Genomic DNA, 19,389 nt, shown 5'->3' on the forward strand with positions numbered 1-19,389 from the left:
AAGATGGGCACAAGAAAGGACAGATGTGGTATAGAACTAACAGAAGATATTAAGAAGAGATGGCAAGAATACACAGAACAATACAGAAAAGATCTTAAAACCCAGATAACCACGATGGTGTGGTCACTCACCTAGAGCCAGACATTCTGGAATGTGAAGTCAAGTGGGCCTTAGGTAGCATCATTACGAACAAAATTAGTGTAGGTGATGGAATTCCTGCTGAGTTATTTCAAGTCCTAAAACATGATGCTGTTAAAGTGCTGCATTCAATATGCCAGCAAATATGGAAAACTCAGCAGTGACCACAGGACTCGAAAAGGTCAGTTTTCATTCCAAACCCAAAGAAGGGCAATGCCAAAGAATGTTCAAACTACCATACAATTGTACTCATTTCACATGCCAGCAAAGTAATGCTCGAAATTCTCCAAGCCCAACTTCACCATTATGTGAACTAAGAACTTCCAGATGTTCAAGATGGATTTAGAAAAGACAGAGAAATCAGAGATCAAATTGGAGAGAATTCCAGAAAAACATCCTCTTCTGCTTCACTAACTAAAGCCTTTGACTGTGTGGATCACAACAAACTGTGGAAAATTCTGAAAGAGATGGGGATACCAGACCACCTGACCTGCCTCCTAAGTAACCTGTATGGAGATCAAGAAGCAACAATTAGAACCAGACCTATAACAATGGACTGGTTCAAAACGTGGAAAGGAGTACATCAAGGCTGTATACTGTTACCCTGCTTATTTAATTTATATGCAGAGTACATTGTGAGAAATGCTGGGCTGGAAGAAGAAGCAAAAGCTGGAATCAAGATTGCTGGAGTAACATCAACAATCTCAGATATGCAGAAGACACTACCCTAATGGCAGAAAACAAAGAGGAACTAAAGGGCCTTATGATGAAGGTCAAAGAGGAGAGTGAAAAGGCTGGCTTAAAATTCAACATTCAAAAAACAAAGATCATTGCATACAGTCCCATCACTTCACAGCAAATAGATGGGGAAACAATAGAAAACAGTGATGAACTTTATTTTTTGGGGCTTCAAAATCACTGCCAGATGGTGACTGCAGCCACAAAATTAAAAGACGATTGCTCCTTGGAAGAAAAAATATGACCAACCTAGACAGCATATTAAAAAGCAGAGACTTTACTTTGCCAACAAAAGTCTGTCTAGTCAAAGCTATGGTTTTTCCTGTAGTCATGTATGGATGTGAGAGCTGGACCATAAAGAAAGCTGAGCGCCAAAGAATTGATGCGTTTGAACTATGGTGCTGGAGACGACTCTTGAAGAATCCCTTGGACTGCAAGGAGATCAAACCAGTCAAACCTAAAAGAAATCAAACCTGACTATTCATTGGAAGGACTGATGCTGAAACTGAATGCCACCTGATGGGAAGAGTCGACTCATTAGAAAAGACCCTGATGCTGGGAAAGATTGAAGGCAGGAGGAGAAGGGGACGACAGAGGATGAGATGGTTGGATGGCATCACCAACTCGATGGACATGAGTTTAAACAAGCTCCAGGAGATGGTGAAGGACAGGGAAGCCTGGGGTGCTGAAGTTTATGGGGTCACACAGAGTCGGACAGAACTAAGTGACTGAACAACAAGTGGACTAATTAAAGCAATCAAGGTTCTCTATGCAGAATGGCTACTCATTCAAGCTCATGGGAGTGAGTCTTCACAGTGTCGGTGTTTACACTAACAGTGGTGATCATTAGCCCACTTTCAACAAGTCATTCAATGTCTGACCAGCAAGAGGACTCAAGAAATTGTAGCATGTTTGTTTTCCCGGGCAGTAGAAAAGGACAGTTAGTGGCAGGCCAGCAATGATTTACTCCTGACATAGACATTTCACCTGTACAGATTCAGGAAAAAGCAGGTGGAGTGAACCCCAAATTTGCTCAATAAGTTTATCAAGGACAGATGGCTTGCCAAATATCCAGGATTAGGAACTGGGCAACAATACTCCTCATGTGTGTCACCTGTCCATGCACTGTGAAACCCTTACCTGCAGTTCTGAATGGCTAATTGAAGAATCTGCAGGTGGCTGACCCCCAGGACACCGTGTTCTCCCCTAATGAAATGGCAGTGGGGAGTAAGATGCAACATACCCTTTTGGTATTAAAACCCATAGTTAATGGATCATAATTCACACAACTGTGAAAGTTGCAAAATTCCAGTCTTTTAGCTGCACTCATATCTCTCTGACCGGGAGAAACCAATAGGGCTCTGGTTCTACTGCGTTCTTCTGGGTTCCGCCAGTCTCTCTCCTGTAATCAGTCTGCCTGGCAGGGACAATGCCAAGACTTTGCACCTAACTCCAGAGCTCAACTGCAACAACCAAAAATGGATTTACTTCACCTCTTGTTTGTTTCCCACAGGACAAACTGCACTCAATCTAACTCCAAGATATTCTGAGCCAAACCTCAGCACTACTTGGGAAATGTTTTAAATGAAAGGACAGAAGAAAAGTAAACTTTTGGTTTGGCACTTCTAATAAACAAGTGGGTAACTTAAGTCAACATTTCCTTCTTTCTACATAAGCTGCCAAATTGTGTGATGCAAAGACATCGAATAAGGAAAAGAACATAATTTCTATTTCTATTTATGGATAAGCCTTAAAAATTTTACATGCATTATGGAAGCTTTACTTTGAACATAATATATTAGTATAGTACTTCAGTTAAGTTCAGTCACCCAGTCGTGTCTGACTCTTTGCAACCCCACGAATTGCAGCACGCCAGGCCTCCCTGTCCATCACCAACTCCCAGAGTTCACTCAAACTCATGTCCATCAAGTCAGTGATGCCATCCAGCCATCTCATTCTCTGTCGTTCCCTTCTCCTCCTCCCCCCAATCCCTCCCAGCATCAGTCTTTTCCAGTGAGTCAACTCTTCACATGAGGTGGCCAAAGAATTGGAGTTTCAGTTTTAGCATCAGTCCTTCCAATGAATACCCAGGACTGATCTCCTTTAGGATGGACTGGGTGGATCTCCTTGCAGTCCAAGGGACTCTCAAGAGTCTTCTCCAACACCACAGTTCAAAAGCATCAATTCTTCGGCGATCAGCTTTCTTCACAGTCCAACTCTCACATCCATACATGACCACGGGAAAAACCACAGCCTTGACCAGACGGACCTTTGTTGGAAAAGTAACGTCTCTGCTTTTTAATATGCTGTCTAGGTTGGTTGTAACTTTCCTTCCAAAGAATAAGCGTCGTTTAATTTCATGGCTGCAATCAGCATCTGAAATGATCTTGTCCTATGAGTGAGTAAGTGAGGTCGCTCAGTCGTGTCTGACTCTTTGCGACCCCGTGGACTGTAGCCCATCAGGCTCCTCCGTCCATGGGATTCTCCAGGCAAGAATACTGGAATGGGTTGCCATTTCCTTCTCCAGGGGATCTTCCCGACCTAGGGATCGAACCCAGATTTCCCGCATTGGAAGCAGACGCTTTAACCTCTGAGCCACTAGGGAAGCCCTAGTGGAGTGATCTTGGAGCCCCAAAAAATAAAGTCTGACACTGTTTCCACTGTTTCCCCATGTATTTCCCATGAAGTGATGGGACCAGATGCCATGATCTCAGTTCTCTGGATGTTGAGCTTCAAGCCAACTTTTTCACTCTCGTCTTTCACTTTCATCAAGAGGCTTTTTAGTTTTTCTTCACTTTCTGCCATAAGGATGGTGTCATCTGCATATCTGAGGTTATTGATATTTCTCCCGGCAATCTTAATTTCAGCTTGTGCTTCTTCCAGCCCAGCGTTTCTCATGATGTACTTTGCACATAAGTTAAATAAGCAGGGTGACAACATACAGCCTTGACGTACTCCTTTTCCTATTTGGAACCAGTCTGTTGTTCCATGTCCAGTTCTAACTGTTGCTTCCTGAGCTGCATACAGGTTTCTTAAGAGGCAGGTCAGGTGGTCTGGGATTCCTATCTCTTTCAGAATGTTGCACAGTTTATTGTGATCCACACAGTCAAAGGCTTTGGCATAGTCAATGAAGCGGAAGTAGATGTTTTTCTGGAACTCTCTTGCTTTTCTGATGATCCAGTGGATGTTGGCAATTTGATCTCTGGTTCCTCTGCCTTTTCTAAAACCAGCTCGAACATCTGGAAGTTCACAGTTCACGTACTGCTGAAGCCTGGCTTGGAGAACTTTGAGCATTACTTTACTAGTGTGTGAAATGAGTGCAACTGTGCGGTAGTCTGAACTTTCTTTGGCATTGCCTTTCTTTGGGATTGGGATGAAGACTGACCTTTTCCAGTCCTTTGGCCACTGCTGAGTTTTCCAAATTTGCTGGCAGCACGTTCACAGCATCATCTTTGTCTTTCTGGAATTCCATCACCTCCACTACCTTTGTTCATAGTGATGCTTCCTAAGGCCCATTGACTTCACATTCCAGGATGTCTGGCTCTAGGTGAGTGATCACACCATCATGATTAGCTGGGTCGTGAAGATCTTTTTTGTACAGTTCTCCTGTGTATTCTTGCCACCTCTTCTTCTATCTTCTGCTTCTGTTAGTTCCACATCATTTATCAAGCCCATCTTTGCATGAAATGTTTCCTTGATATCTCTAATTTTCTTGAGATCTCTAGTCTTTCCCATTCTGTTGTTTTCCTCTATTTCTTTGCATTGATCGCTGAGGAAGGCTTTCTTATCTCTCCTTGTTATTCTTTGGAACTCTGCATTCAGATGCTTTTATCTTTCCTTTTCTCCTTTGCCTTTTGCTTCTCTTCTTTTTATAGCTATTTGTAAGGCCTCCTCAGACAGCCATTTTGCTTTTTTGCATTTCTTTCCATGGGGATGGTCTTGATCCCTGTCTCCTGTACAATGTTACGAACCTCCGTCCATAGTTCATCAGGCACTCTACTCTATCTATCAGATCTAGTCCCTTAAATCTATTTCTCACTTCCACTGTATAGTCATAAGGGATTTGATTTAAGTCACACCCGAATGGTCTAATAGTACATGCATGTAAGTAATCAATGGATGTGTACATTGGTGGATACATGGTCAAAATTTTTTATCAATGGGCTGCATGATTAAAAAGGTTTTAATGCCTCTTGCTTTTTTGGCCATTCCTTGCAGCTTGTGGGATCTTAGTTCCCAGACAAGGGATTGAACCCAAATCCTTGGCAGTGAAAGTACAGAATCCTAACCACTGGACAGTCAGAGAATTCCTATAAAAAAGTTTTTCCTGTCTTTTATTTATTTAGCATTGCAATATATTCTTTTTTTCAATTAAAAAAAAAAAAAAACCCTGAAATATAGCTGATTTACAATATTGCGCCAGTCTCTCTGCAAAGCCACAGACATGTAGCAATGAACTCAAAACTACACGCAAAATCAGAGCCTTCCCAAATGAGGTAAAAATTGCTTTCCCACCCACAGAAGATCTTGACATAAAGATGACTTTACTACTCTGCAAATCTAGTGTCTCTAAGAGGCAGTGAATGCCTCATGTTTAGCCAGGAGCATAACTAGTTTGGGATTAGCCTATCTTTGAGCTATTCCTTTTAGTTCACAGTTGCCTGTTAACTGTAAGGGGAGTTTGCATGCTAAAGAAACCACACCTGTTGAAACTTAATAAGAAAGGCGAGAGATTAATGGAATAGAAGAGACAATTTGTTCTCTGAGAACTGCCTTTGTAGGTGTCACTTCATTTCAATTTCTATCACAGACTGATAAAGCACATACATCAAAATCTTTACAGATACAAAAGCTATTTAAAAGGAACAGGATCACTTTTTGAAGAAAACTCAAGCCTACAGCACATGGCCTATTTCAATCTCATTGCACTACATCTTGGAATCATGTTTTTATCAATGGAGACATCTTTTAATAGGACTATAGTCTTCAGGTCTATACCCTAGAGGACTGTGACTTAAACACAGAACAAGACTAGCAGCTCAATCTGAAATTTGTTTGGCACTGGCAGACTAAAAGTGCCATGTCTGTTTTTCCAACTTGTCTACATCACTGGTTCCAACAGACAACACCAAAAGCTACACAAACATATACACATGCACAAACACACACAAACGGGACAACGGAAAGAAATGAGTGGCAAGTGGCTTTTAAATAACAGGGCAGGGTACCTGGGATGCTCTCCAACTTTCTTCTGAGCTCTTCATTTTCTTGCTGCAGTGAAATCACCTCCTGCTCCAGCTCTTGGCATCGGGGACAGTAGCCTTCCTCTTCCTCCTCCTCCTCCTCCTCAGGCAGTGTAGAAGATGATGGGTGGCCGTGGGATTCAGACGTTGCTGGGGAGGCCCAGCCACCTAGCGTGTGCACGGGTGATGCTGACAGGGGATCCACATCTGCCAGGTGGCCACACTCGCTGACCGAGGAGGTGTGTGGAGTTGGAAAGCTCCCTGAGAGCAGGTAATTTTGCAGGGAGTCAGTGAAAACTCTCAAAAATGCAGAAGTTTGTTGCTTCCTTTGCATATATTGCATCTCAATGTCTAAACTGTCTGAGGTCTGACTGTGGACTCCTTTGCCAACAGGACATGGTTCCTGTCTTTCAGTGTAACTTGAGCCTTCCTGCTTCACACAAGATATCATGGACTGAGAATGGTTGGAGTCTAGAAGTTTGCCTCCACAATTTAAGAGGCTAAGGACTCGGCTGCATTGTTGAGCAAAAGCGTCCAAGATCATACGACTCTCTGAAACAGAGGAGAAGACACGTCAGAGACTGACAGCCAAGACAAGGGACAAACAGGGTCCCCTACTTGGAGTTCAACATTCAAAAATGTCAGAAACATGGACTTCCACTCTCTGCCGCACACCAATATGACACAGTGAATCCACATGTACCTGGATGTACAGCTTCCTACTGTTCCTGATGAGCCACCCCAACTCGATTCTGGGAAATGGCTGGATGGGACTGGGGCACCGAATGGAGACCCTTCTCTACGGCACTGACTGGCCTGCACAGCTCTGAACTTACACCTTTGGCTTCATTAATATTCTCACTCTAATGAATCAAGCCAGCCCTGCAGACTCAACTCCTCATTGACAGGGGAGCTTACAGCAATCATTACTGCTATTTCTGGAGTGCCCTCATGCCCTTGCTATTAATCAGCTGATACAATCCCCACTGAGAGTACGTTGCTCCCAGATGCAAACTGGAGAACAAGAAGTGTTTGTCAAGTGCTCACTAAACATCTAAGATAAAACAAGGAGAGGAGTGGGCCTGTGAGGCAAATGAGGAGAAGCCCCAAAGTAAGACTGTGTCATCCAACACCTGGGTTCTCTTTTACTTTATCTGATAACTTAGCCTGATCTATAGCAGCAGCATCTGAAAAGCAACAGTGCCCCTCTTAGGGCTTCTCCCACCAAACCTCTTAACTGGCACGTACAGAGAGGGCCAGGTGGTTTCCATAGATGTATTTCAAAGCATATTAACTGTCAATCAGTGGAAAGCAAAAAACTAATAGAAAGCAATCAGTTCACCTCAAAAAGAGAAAATATGGAAAGGCCACCCTTCCCCCTCCCCGGTCCCGGTCAATATTGTGAAAATGTGACTCAATGCTGTCAGTCTAAGGGTTCTGAAAATTCACCCTAAACATAAATGCTAAGTGAACATTCTCTTCTTTGTAAACCGCCACCCAGAATGGGCAATTTATGAATACCCAGAGAGAGATATTTGGCAATGAGGGTGCCTCTTATTTCCTCTCCCCTCTATGTAAAATAGTGACGACAAACAAAATACTGTAGATTCTAGATGCCAACATCTATTGTTTATTATATAAATACAACTAGTCACTGAAGGACTGACGCTGAAGCTAGTCACTTGTTGTCCCTGGAAATGTTGTCTAGCGCTATCTTTTACTGAGAAAAAAAGACCTTTAAAAGTGAAAAATGGTGAGATGCTCAAGGGTTTCTTTGGGGACAACTAGGATAATTGTGATTTAAGAAAATTGTATTTCTCTAGAAAACCCAGGTAAATGACCAGCAAAACCAACCTTCAGACACCTCCATGCAGTACTTCATGCTCTTCTTAGTTTTTTCTCACTAGTCGTCCTAAAGTAACTAAGGTATCAGGGAGGGGGTACAAGTCTCCTTTTCTAACTATTTAATAATTTATCTAAGGCCCAGAGTATACAGGAAGCACCCCTCACATCTCCCAAATCTATAAAATGCTACCATTCCTAAATCCCTCTGGAAAAATGATAAGTCAGACCACAGAGGCCAGTACTCTTCAGCTCAGCAGAGACCTAAGAGACTGTATATTCCACGAGTGGACTGGTGCTTGAGGGCCAGCAGAGTATCTCAAGAAATATTTACTGAATACATGCGGGGGACTCTTGTAGATAAAATAGTATCTTAGTTTACAGCATTTGTATTCTTACCCTGAATCCCACAAATATTAGGCACAGGCCTGTTTTTTTAACCACAATTACTTTGAGTGCTGAAGAAAGAACTAGATGCCAGGTATAGTGTTAGGCTAGAGATGACTGATGGGCCAGGAACTTGACCCAGGTAGCAGCCGAGATAAACTTGGCTTGCTACTTTGGAGAAAAAGGGATGTGTATATGGGAACTATCTTTCCTACACCAAACACTGTTAGTCATGATGACTCTGCCCCCAGCCAGGTGGAAAGGAAGAAATGAGCTCATGATTTGAACTGAAATGTAATGGAGAAAGATTTCAAATAGTTGGGTATTATATTTTACAATGAGCAAAACCGAATAAATCAGAAAGTAAATAGCTGAACCATACAAGTGGGGAGGTTTAAGATGTTGCATTCTCATTTTTTACTCCCGGGTTTTTGTTTATTAGTAAAATCAAAGGACAATATTGACTGGGGACTCTCAATTCTGGCACACAAGCAGTTTTCATTCATTTAATCCTATAATCCCATTCCAGACCTGAAGTTGCATTTACTGTTTGCATTTTAATCAGAATAGTCCTGATCAATTCATAGCCTATACACCTTTAATATAACCTTGATAAAAGAAACAAAATATGAAAGACTAAAACAGAAGTGCTTCGAAAGAACAGCTTGAATATATTTGTCCAGTGACCTAAAAGGAGTTCAGTTGTCTGAATATTGATAAATCACATTACAGTATAGATATTAAGGGGAAAAAAATATGATGTATAGACAAGCATGATTTGTTTTCTTAACTGAAGGATAAACTCGTAATATGTTGAGAAAAAGTCATTATGGATTATGTTATATTATGAAGATAATGTATTAAAGTGCATTCAGAACATCAGAGAATAGTAACAGCCATAAAACAGTTCCTGCCTGCAGTTTTTCCAATGTTTTATTCAGAATTTGTTCTCAGAATTGAAATATGTAAAAATAGCCACTGTAGCCATTAAAAGGCTGAATTTTCTTCTTTTCATTACCTTATAATATTTGAATAGTATTTTATGTCAATACATTGAAGAGTGCGATAAAAAATGTTACTATCATACTTGGTGGAAAACAGCAAATCTTTCCACTTAACACATATTGCAGCTAGCAATACTTCACCTTTCCAGACAGAATATAATTAGATATGCAGGTACTGTGTGATGCCTCTTATTGCTAAGAAATGGAGAAAAGTTCTGTTTTCATATGAACACAGTTATATGACATACTGATCCATGATTCTTAATTGAGCAAAGTGTGAACGTATATTCTAAATTTTTTGAACTTTTCCCCCGCCACTAGCCACATAATGTTCTACTCAAGTGACAGCAAGGGAAGTACAAAGTCAACAGATTACAGAGAGGCTTTAACACAATCTACTTTATCCCTAACTTCTCTAAAATGAAAGATCAAAAAATGTTTTTAAAAAATCACAATCATAAAGTACTCTAAAATGACCAAGTTTCTCAAATTTATTTTGCTTGTGAAACCTGTTGGGAGATAACATCATGTTGCAAATTGTGCCTAGTCAGATTCCAGAATCTGAACCCATGATTATCTTTGTAATTCAAAAAGTCATTTCTAGAAATTCTTTAGAATTTAAGAGGTTTAATCCATCCTAAATCTGATAAGTGAAGAGGGATGGGAACTCAGCAATCAAACACAGGCTCCCCACTTTAACATCCTTCTTTGTAAGTAAAGCCTTGAATGGAATTTGCCCATCACAGTAGATCCCCAAGAGTATTCTGTTTCTATGAAGGAGATCACAGTAGTCAAGATTAGTGGTAACCTTTTGATTTTAGCCCAGTGAAGGGTGAAATATATTAATATTAAAAATGGAGAAGCAGAAAAAAATTTCTGTGACCTATACTACCATGTATCCATATATTTATTATAATCGACCAAAAGGATTTCCAAGTAGCTCAAAATAGATGATTTTCTTAAAATAATATAACTTCTTTCTATGAGAGGACTTAGTGGCATAGAAAATAGAAGTTACAAAATGAAAGCATCTCTGGAAGCATCATCCTGTTCTTAAATCAATGAACTACTGTATGTCTAAAAAAAAAAAAAAAAAGCCATCAGATTTTTTTTTTTCCCTAATGGCAAACATCAACACAGCAAAACAGGATGCAATTTTTCTAAATAAATAAATCAATGATGTGTCAAAAATTAACAGATGAGTTAATATACTCGGTGCTATCAAAACCAGATGGTGCTTCCTAATATTCATCCTGCTCAGTCAATCCCTGAATATTTTCTGGACCATCGGTATATAAAATAGGATGCTGCTATTTGTGATGGCAAACAAAAGCAATCATGCCTGCCAAGCACATACTATAACAGGCAGCATTTCAGCTCTGCTAGACAGAAAGTAATTAGAATGCTTTTAATGTCCAAAAGAATGATGCTGATAGGCTGCCACAGATGTGTAGATTTATGAATATTTATATGGTGGTTTATAGCTGACACTTTTATCAGTTGAAGAAGATAAAATATCTGCCTGACTCAAAAGCTTGACAGTCAGGTTAATAAAATCTCATTAAAGAGAATGACCTATGCAATTATATAGGATTTATTGTAATTCATTTTTGATTGTACTCTGCTTAAAGATGCAATTTCCCATTTCCTGATGCCAAATTTAGGCTGCATATCAAGATCTACGTGGGTTTTAACTCTAAGCCTCCCACAGAGGAAAAATATGCTTTCAGAACCATGGTATATTACCCCTTTTAAGGAAAATTATTCTCTTCAGGAGATTTTATAAGAACACTGAAAAATCTATTTTAAATTACGTGTCTCCTCTCAATGGTTTATGGCCCTTAATGGCAAATAAGGTTCATTTCAACCCTTTCATCTTTTCACAGCATTTACCCTGGACACTCAGTTATCTCTCTTCCATCCTTCACTTATTTCATCTCATTGATGTTTTGATTATTTTCAGTTTACCAGGTGGCCTGAGACATTGCAATAACACAGTAGTGAGGGTGCAACAAGCAAATCACCACCCCTACCTCCACTCCACCAAGTATGCTTACATGGCTGTCTGGGCACACATGCTTATTGGTTCAAAGTGGAACCACTAGTTCCTCAAAGAGCCAATCATCTCTTCAGGTGCCTGTCCTTCTGAGGGCCACTCACATCACTGTGCCGGTTAAGAGATGGCTTTGTCCCCAGTGATTAATATTATGACCACAATTCATGATGACTAGTACTAAGGTCTTTTTTTTTTTTTTTTGCCCCTGACCATTTGCCAAGAACTGACTCACTGGAAAAGACCCTGACGCTGGGAAACACTGAAGGCAGGAGACGGGGATGACGGAGGATGAGATGGTTGGATGTCACCAACTCAATGGACATGAGTTTGAGCAAGCTCCCGGAGTTGGTGATGGACAGGGAAGCCTGGTGTGCCGCAGTCCATGGGGTCACACGACTGAGCCACTGAACTGGACTGATTTTCCTTACTGCGAGGAGGAAACCTACATCCCAATTCCTGTCTTTCCAACAAGCACATGGCATTCTATTCTTGGGGCTACCAAGCTTACCACTCCATGGGCTCTCTTAAAAAATATAAGAAAAAATGTTGAAAATAAAGGGAAATAAGAAATACAGGGAATTTGAGGAGCATCAGCAAGCTCCTTTTCATTCTTTTAGATTCAGTGACATGATTTCCACCTCGGGACAGAGACTAGCAGGACATCAGTGTAAACACCGAGAGAGGACATTCAGAACAAGGTAAGAAGGAAAAACAACAACAAAAACTCTTTATGAGTAAGAGTGGGGAAACTGCCAGAGTAGAAGGGACTCTGGAAATGATAGCAAGTGGTGCAGAAAACAGAATACAGGAAAAATGGCAGGAAAAAGCAAGGTTAAAACTATGGATGAACAAGGAAATGAAAGGGGGCAGACTTATACTGTCTTAAAAAAGGTAGAAGGCTGAAAGACAGTCAGCAAAGTCTAAAAGGAGAAAGCAAGACGAGATTGAAGACTGAAGTGGGCGCTGAGAGGGGGAAAGCCCAATGAACACGATGGCTTGGAGGCTGTGCAAAGGAGTATGCAGAGTACAGAATATGGGAAAAAGACCCAAACTTCTGAACAAGAAAGCAGAGCTAGAAAATTAACAAGGAATGACCATGAAGTAGTTTATAAGAAAATCAGAAACAAAACCCAGAAAGCACACAAACTTCACTAAGGAAGGGGGAAAACTCTAGAAAAATGACGAAAATGAAAGTAGGATAGCGTAACGAATACAAAAGCACAGCAGAATATAAATACAGGAAAAAAAAAACACCTCTTGCAAACAATGAGGACATCCACACAAGAACCCCTCCAAATCAGTGAGGGATGTGACAGGACAAGTCTTCACTATAACCTGCAATTAGATTTTCTTTCTCAAAACCAATCCTTCATGTGTCAAAATATTGACAAACAACAGAACATGAGATTAGGGTTCTATAACTCATTTCAAGACAATACTCCTATTTTCATTAGAGAAAACAACCAACCAACCACCTTTGGATTCACCTATATGCAGGATTCGGAGGGCTCCAAAGTGCCGTAAAAGGCCTGAGCAGGAACTTTTCAGTTCCGAGGAGCGGGATAAACGGGGCTGCGCGTCCTCAGGGAGCAGAGAGCACCCTTGGGCACAGGCCCCAGGCTGCGGCCTCTCCATCAGCCCGCCTCCCTCCCCGCAGCTGGGCAGGAGGGCCGGCTTTTCCCAGAAGTCTCGTACCCGGGGGTGAGTGCTCCCCGAAAGGCATTTCTGAGGGGCCCGGGCCCAGGAAGCTCGAGAGGCGCGGGATGACGGCGTGCAGCAGCGCCCACCCGGCGCGGGGAGGGCGGGCGGCGGGCCCTAGAGCGCCGGGGGTTCTCGGGGCTGGGGGCGGCGCGGGAGCCTCCGTCCCTGAAGTCGCGGCCGCCCGCCCCGCCCGCGGGACCGGTGCCGGGGGAGCCCCGCGTCGTCCAGCCCCCCCGGGGACCCTAGGGTGGGTGGGAACAGGGGCAGAGAGCGCGCGCGCTCGCGCAGAAAACACCAAACAGCCCTAGGGCCCGCTGAGTGACCGCGACACAGCGAGGGAGCAAGAGAAGCAGAGAGCAGACGCGAAGGAAAGAGGAGGAAAAGCAAATGGAGGGGGGAGAGGGAGAGAAAGGGAAGAGGCAGAAGGAAAAAGTGAAGCCGCAGAGAGCAAAGAGAGGGCTTCCCCGGGAGTCGCCGGCTACCGCCAGCTCCTGCCGGAGCGGCCGCCGCTGCCACCCGAGGGTGTCCCGCCCCCACTCGCAGCCCCCGGCTCCACCGCCGGCCCAGCCGGGTCGCCCAGCGCCACCGCCGCGTTCCCCGGGCGCCGAGCGGGCTGCGAGCGGCGGAGACACCTGTTAGGATGCGCGCGCGCGCCGTCGGAAGCCCGGGACGCGGCGGCCGGGAAGCGCACAAGTTGCCGCCCGCGCGTGGAGGCCCCCGCGCTGCGCTCGGACGGCCGAATCCTCCCTCAGGCGGGGTGCGCGCCCCCTCCGCGCCCCCGCTGTCCCCTCGCGGCCCTTCCGCGGGGCCCAGCGCGCGGCGGGCTGTCCGCGGTCCCTGGGCTTCTCCCTCCAGGGGCCCCACCCCTCCCCGCCGGTCGTGGCGGGCCGGAAAGTTGCGCCCGAGAGTTGGTACCTGCGCTGAGCTCCAGACTGGCGCCGTCGCCGCCCGTGCTGCTGCTGCCCGCCGCGGCCGCCGGGCTCGACCCGTACCTGACGACGGCGGCGAAAGAAGAGGACGATGACGCGGCGGGGACGGCGGGCGGCGGCGCCGCCGTCCTCAGGTGGCCCTGGGACGCGGCGGGCGTGCCGGACGGAGACGACGACGACGCGGCGGCGCTGGCCCGGCCGGGCCCGGGGGGGAACGATCCCTGCGCCTGGAACTGCTGCTGCGGCGGCGGCGGCGGCGGCGGCTCGCTGCTGCTGCTGCAGCCCGCGGCGTGCGGGGCGAAGGGCGGCGGGGGCGGCCGCACGTGCGGCAGCTCCACCAGGGTGGGTCGCTCGTAGCGCTTGGCCAGCGCGGGCCTCTTGCCGGGGAACGTCTTGAGGACGCTGTAGGGGCCGCGCTGCTTGTAGATTTTGGGGACACTGGGCCCCTCCTCTGCCGGCTGCATCTCTTCCTCCATCCTCCTCCTCCCGGCCGCTTCCCGGCCGCACGCCCCCTCGGCGCCCGGCGCCGGGCTCCGAGGATGCGGCTGCCGCCCGCCCGCCGGCTCTGCCCGGGTGCGCGCGTGTGGGAGGGTGGGTGTCTGTGCCGCGGCCGCCGTCACCGCCGCCGCCTGTCGCGAAGCCTGGCATCGCCGAACCCCTGCGCGGGGGGCTGCCGCCCGAGCGCTGATTGACAGGCTGCCTCGCCAATGCCTGGAGGGAGAAAGGAGGTAAAGAGCAAGTGTTTAGGGTAATATCTGCTAATGATAATGGGGGCGGGGGCGGAGCCTGGTGCAGCCGCTGCCGCCCGCGTGGTCGCCGAGCCCCGTGTGCGCCTCCGACGGGGGAAGGGAGGGAAAGAGCCGGGACCCCGAGGGCGTCCTGGTAACAGCGCGAGGTTCTGGCCGGGACGAGACTTCGGAGCCCCGGGCACTTGAGGCTCCTGCTGTTATGGGCGGGGCCCAGTTTTAGGAAGGAGCTCTTGGCGCCCCCTGCACGACCCCAAACTCTCGGGTTGCACCCAGCTGGGAGTAGTTGGGGCGGGGCGGCGTAGCTGGAGTGCGTGTGTACCTTGGGAAGATGATACACCGCGCACTTCTGCCTATGGGAAATTGCTCCGCCAGCCTTCTGAAAAGAACATCTTGAAGGCTTGACCCAGGTTGCTGCGAGTTGTTTGCGCGCCGAGGGGCTTTTGTCTATATCCAACTCATGGCCTTCGAGTTCAGGCTGTCCTGAGAGCACACAAAGCGTCAGACTTTTACATTGTTTCATTACATTCCTATAAGAGGGCATAAAAGAATCCGTTTCCCCATTCTACAGATGAGAAAACTGAGGCTCTTTGAGGAAATTGCCCAAAGTCAGATACTCAAGTGTGTGGCTGAGTTGCACAGATGTACTCAGATATGCAAATTCTCACTTCTTGTAGCAGGTAGACTCTGCAATTTAGGGGAAAAAATACGACCTGATACCCCCTTTGGCGATGGTGATTAGATACTCGCAACAATATCATTTGGTGTGTGTGTGGGTGTGTGTCCTTGTTGGACCAAGATTGCCCAAAAGCTCTGGCTCTCTGCGTTGCCCAGGCAGGTCCTCACTGTGTCTGGGGCCCCCAGGGCAGGGTTTCTGGACGACGCACAATTTCAGTAGTTGTTTGAATGAGGGAAGCGCCTCTGTGGTTCAGAGAAGGATCCCATGGTCTAGAGATGTCTTCAAATCTAGAGGACTGTCCTGGCTTCTCCCAGCCACTTTGGGAACAAATCACCCCTCCTCTTGGTCAACTCCAACATCAGCAGCTCCCTCCCAGGTTTGGTTTCTAGCCTTCACTCTTCACTCTCCAGGTTAGAATTCTGGGTACGTCTCCTCCTTGATGTGTGACTGTCATCTCTCCACTGTGAAGTTAGTTTCCTTTTCAGAGCTTTCCTTTTAGTCTTGGAAAAGTGACCTATTTTCTTCTTCTCCGGGTTGAGGACCTTGGACTCTCATTCGCCAGACTTACCTTCCTCTGGAAACCTTCTCTCTCTTTGCAGGATCACCTTCTGCGTTCTTCCACCCTCCATAGTCTCCCTCTCTCCTGCGGCCTCCTCAGATTCTGCTGCGGTTTTCTCCCCTCCATTTATTAGAGATGAAATAAATAATGCCATAAATAAAAGTATTTGGGAGTCCAGGAACTGTCAGGGCTGATTAGGGCATAGAGGACATTTTCTTTCTCATTATGCAAAAGCATTTCATGGGGAAATAAAAGAGGTTTCATTGTAACTCATGCATGTCATATTTCAAGGAATTCAAGATATTAATCATATTTAACATTATTTGCAACGTTTCTCCCTGGCTTCTGAAAACTGCTAAATGAGGACACGTGGATCAGTCAGAAAAAGGGAGACAAGCATGAGAGGGACAGTTAAGAAATAATGAAATGCTGGTGAAAGACAGGGAAAGAGAATGAGATGCCAGGGAGATGTTTCTTAGGCACATAAGTGAAAAATGGGGGAGCTTCTTCTCAGAGGTGAGACAGCTGAAATTGAATGATACACTGGAGGAAATAAATGATAACAAACCTCCCTACACTTTTCTTTCTATAAAGCAGTTCTGAATTTTTCATTGAAATGTTTTCCTCCCACTTTACTCCCAGATAATTTGCCAATAAGTCCTGGCTTTTGAAAAGAAATTGGGTGGTGCCAGTGTGAGTAGGTGGGGGAGAGGGGTGGTTAGAGGGGAGAAATTCATCAGTTCTACTACTGGAGAAATAATTTCCTATACCTGGGAGCTTTTTCTTCTCTTACGTATTTTTAATTTGTATGAGCCTCACCACTTAAGCACCTTAAGAGACTGGGAACAGTACTTCTGTTGTTATAGTTTGCCAATGAAAAGGATCTGCCATTCTGTGTGTTGAAAAGTGGATGTTTCTATAAAACTGAATGGTGAAATTAGTGGTTTAGCTAAAAAAATAAAAAGAAACCCTAGAGGAAAAATATTAGAATTTTTAAAATGACCAGCTTTTAGATCCATAGAAAAATGAAGTGCTTAATAATCACGTTTTAGAAAATGAAATGGGCATTTACTCCCAAGTGTGGAGTTGAACTCAATTTTAAAATTGTAAGTGACCACTGTTCCCTGCATGGGGTTGTACCTACCTGAGTATTGTATGTAAATGTAATATATTGAAATGTTTATAAAATCACCGGCAGCACTTTTGTAAGCATCTTGCTGTAAATTTTAGTCCAAATTATCAGATAGTGATTTTGCTGATATCCTCTCTTTGGGGTCTCAGGGGCTGACAGGATGGTAATTACACCCATGCTTTAAATCTTTTTATATATTTACTCTTACTTAAAAAAAAAGATAGTGAACTTTTAAAAAGCCAAGTGGCTATTTATGGATAGGGTGATTTTTTGACTGGCAGCATGTCAATTCCTTGAGCCATCCAGAATATAGCTTTTAAATAATAAGTCAGCCATGGGAAGTGCTTTTTATTGCACCAATTTCAATGATATTTAATGAGCTTCTGATTGACTGTTTGATCTCCCAATGTTTTGTGCTACTTTTAATTCATTTCGTATAATAGAAAAAAAAAGTAATTGGAATAAAATTTTGTGACAAGATAATGACCTTCCACTTTGAAATTAAATGTCTGATTAGCTTCAACATTTTAATGCTGAGATGATATTGCAGCAGGAACAGGGGTGTGCGTACTATCACTCGGTGGAAAATGACTGAGCAATACTCCTTTACTTTTCCCATTTGCATAGTAGAAAGGGCATGGTAGCCACGGAATCAAAAGCTCACAGTCCTAGAGGGACCAAAATGGTCTTTTATTCTTGTGATTGAGCCTATGCTCATAGCTTTACTAAGACCCTGTCAAGTGGTTGTGTAAACCATGTTTAACTACCTCCTGTGATGAGGACTTCACTACTTCTAGGAGCATCATTCACCCAGGGATTTATTCAACAGATATTTATTGAGTGCCTACTATGTGCCTGGCATCTTTCTAGGCAGTGGACAATATGCATGCTAAGTGGCTTCGGTTGAAACCACATGGACTGTAGCCCTCCAGGTTCCTCTGTCCATGGGATTTCCCAGGCAAGAATACTGGAGTGGGTTGCCTTTTCCCTTCTCTAGGGGATCCTCCTGACCCAGGGATTGAACTCGCATGTCTTAAGTCTCCTGAGTTTGCAGGCAGGTTCTTTACCAATAGCACCACCTGGTAAGCTCTGGATATAGTGGAGCCAAATATCAAGATCCTTTTATGATAGAATTGGGGTGGGCAGGTTATAAGTAATCAAGTAGCTAGTTGAATGATATTAATATATTTATATAATAAATATATATTTATAAAAGTATAATAAATTATTATGCTTATTTTATATAATAATATTTAAAATGTTAAATAATATATAATATATAACACTATTATTATTATTTCAGATAGAAATAATTATGATTAAAAAAAACAGCATGGGGATGTTACTTTTGATAGGGTGATTGAGAAGAACTCTTTGAGGTCATCCAGCTCATCTAGCTCAGAGTTATTCGTGAAAAAGAGCCATCCATCAGAAGAATCTAAAGGAAATCAGTCCTGAATATTCATTGGAAGGACTGATGCTGAGGCTGAAACTAATACTTCGGCCACCTGATGCGAAGAACTGACTCATTTGAAAAGACCCTGATGCTGGGAAAGATTGAAGGTGGGAGGAGAAGGGTATGACAGAGGATGGGGTGGTTGGATGGCTTCACCTACTCGATGGACATGGGTTTGAGTAAACTCCGACAGTTGGTGATGGACAGGGAAGCCTGGCATGCTGCAGCCCATGGGGTCGCAAAGAGTCAGACATGACTGAGCGACTGAACTGAAGTGAACTGGTGAGAAGAGCAGTTTAGTCTGAGGGACAATAGCTGTAGGAGCCATAAGGCAGGAACAGGCTTGAAGTTCTCAGGGAGCTGAAAAAAGGGCCAGTAGTCCCAGTGTCCTGGCAAAGGGCAGAGTGAGGAGATGAGGTCCCAGAGTCAGGCTGGGCTCTGGCTGGGCAGGGCCTTATCCATCTGAGGAAATGTTTGGGATTCATTCTGAAAGCAGTTGGGAAGATTGTAGGCAGTTAAGCTGGGGAGTAACATGACCAGATTTATTTTAAAAGATAATTTTCATAAAAGGTAAAATCATGACTGCCATACATAAAAATGAACAGATGTTAAAGCTTTTATTTAACTTGCTCAATGCCATCATAGTATTCAAAGGACAATTTGATGTGGAAAAAAGAATGTTGAATTGAATGCATAAATATTTTGTGTATGTTAGTTGGTTTTCCCACGAGGGATGTGGGTGACAGCTGGAAGGGAACCTCTACCACAAAGGACGGTTT

General features: G+C 44.5%; 1 protein-coding gene across 1 annotated transcript in view; it reads right to left on the reverse strand.

Moving 5' to 3' along the window:
• The window catches only part of BEND4 (BEN domain containing 4), a 31,837-nt gene extending 17,323 nt beyond the window's left edge, over positions 1–14,514 (reverse strand). Inside the window, exons 1-2 of the mRNA XM_055435109.2 lie at positions 14,025–14,514; positions 6,105–6,671 (exon numbers count right to left, since the gene is read on the reverse strand). Of these exons, the coding sequence (XP_055291084.2) occupies positions 6,105–6,671; positions 14,025–14,514 (1,057 nt within the window). The remainder of the gene's footprint in view (positions 1–6,104; positions 6,672–14,024) is intronic.
• Positions 14,515–19,389: the final 4,875 nt, after the last annotated feature.

This window comes from Moschus berezovskii, chromosome 5, assembly GCF_049115385.1.
Source record: "Moschus berezovskii isolate FMDL1 chromosome 5, NW_MosBer_1.0, whole genome shotgun sequence".
NCBI classification, from domain to species: Eukaryota; Metazoa; Chordata; class Mammalia; order Artiodactyla; family Moschidae; genus Moschus; species Moschus berezovskii.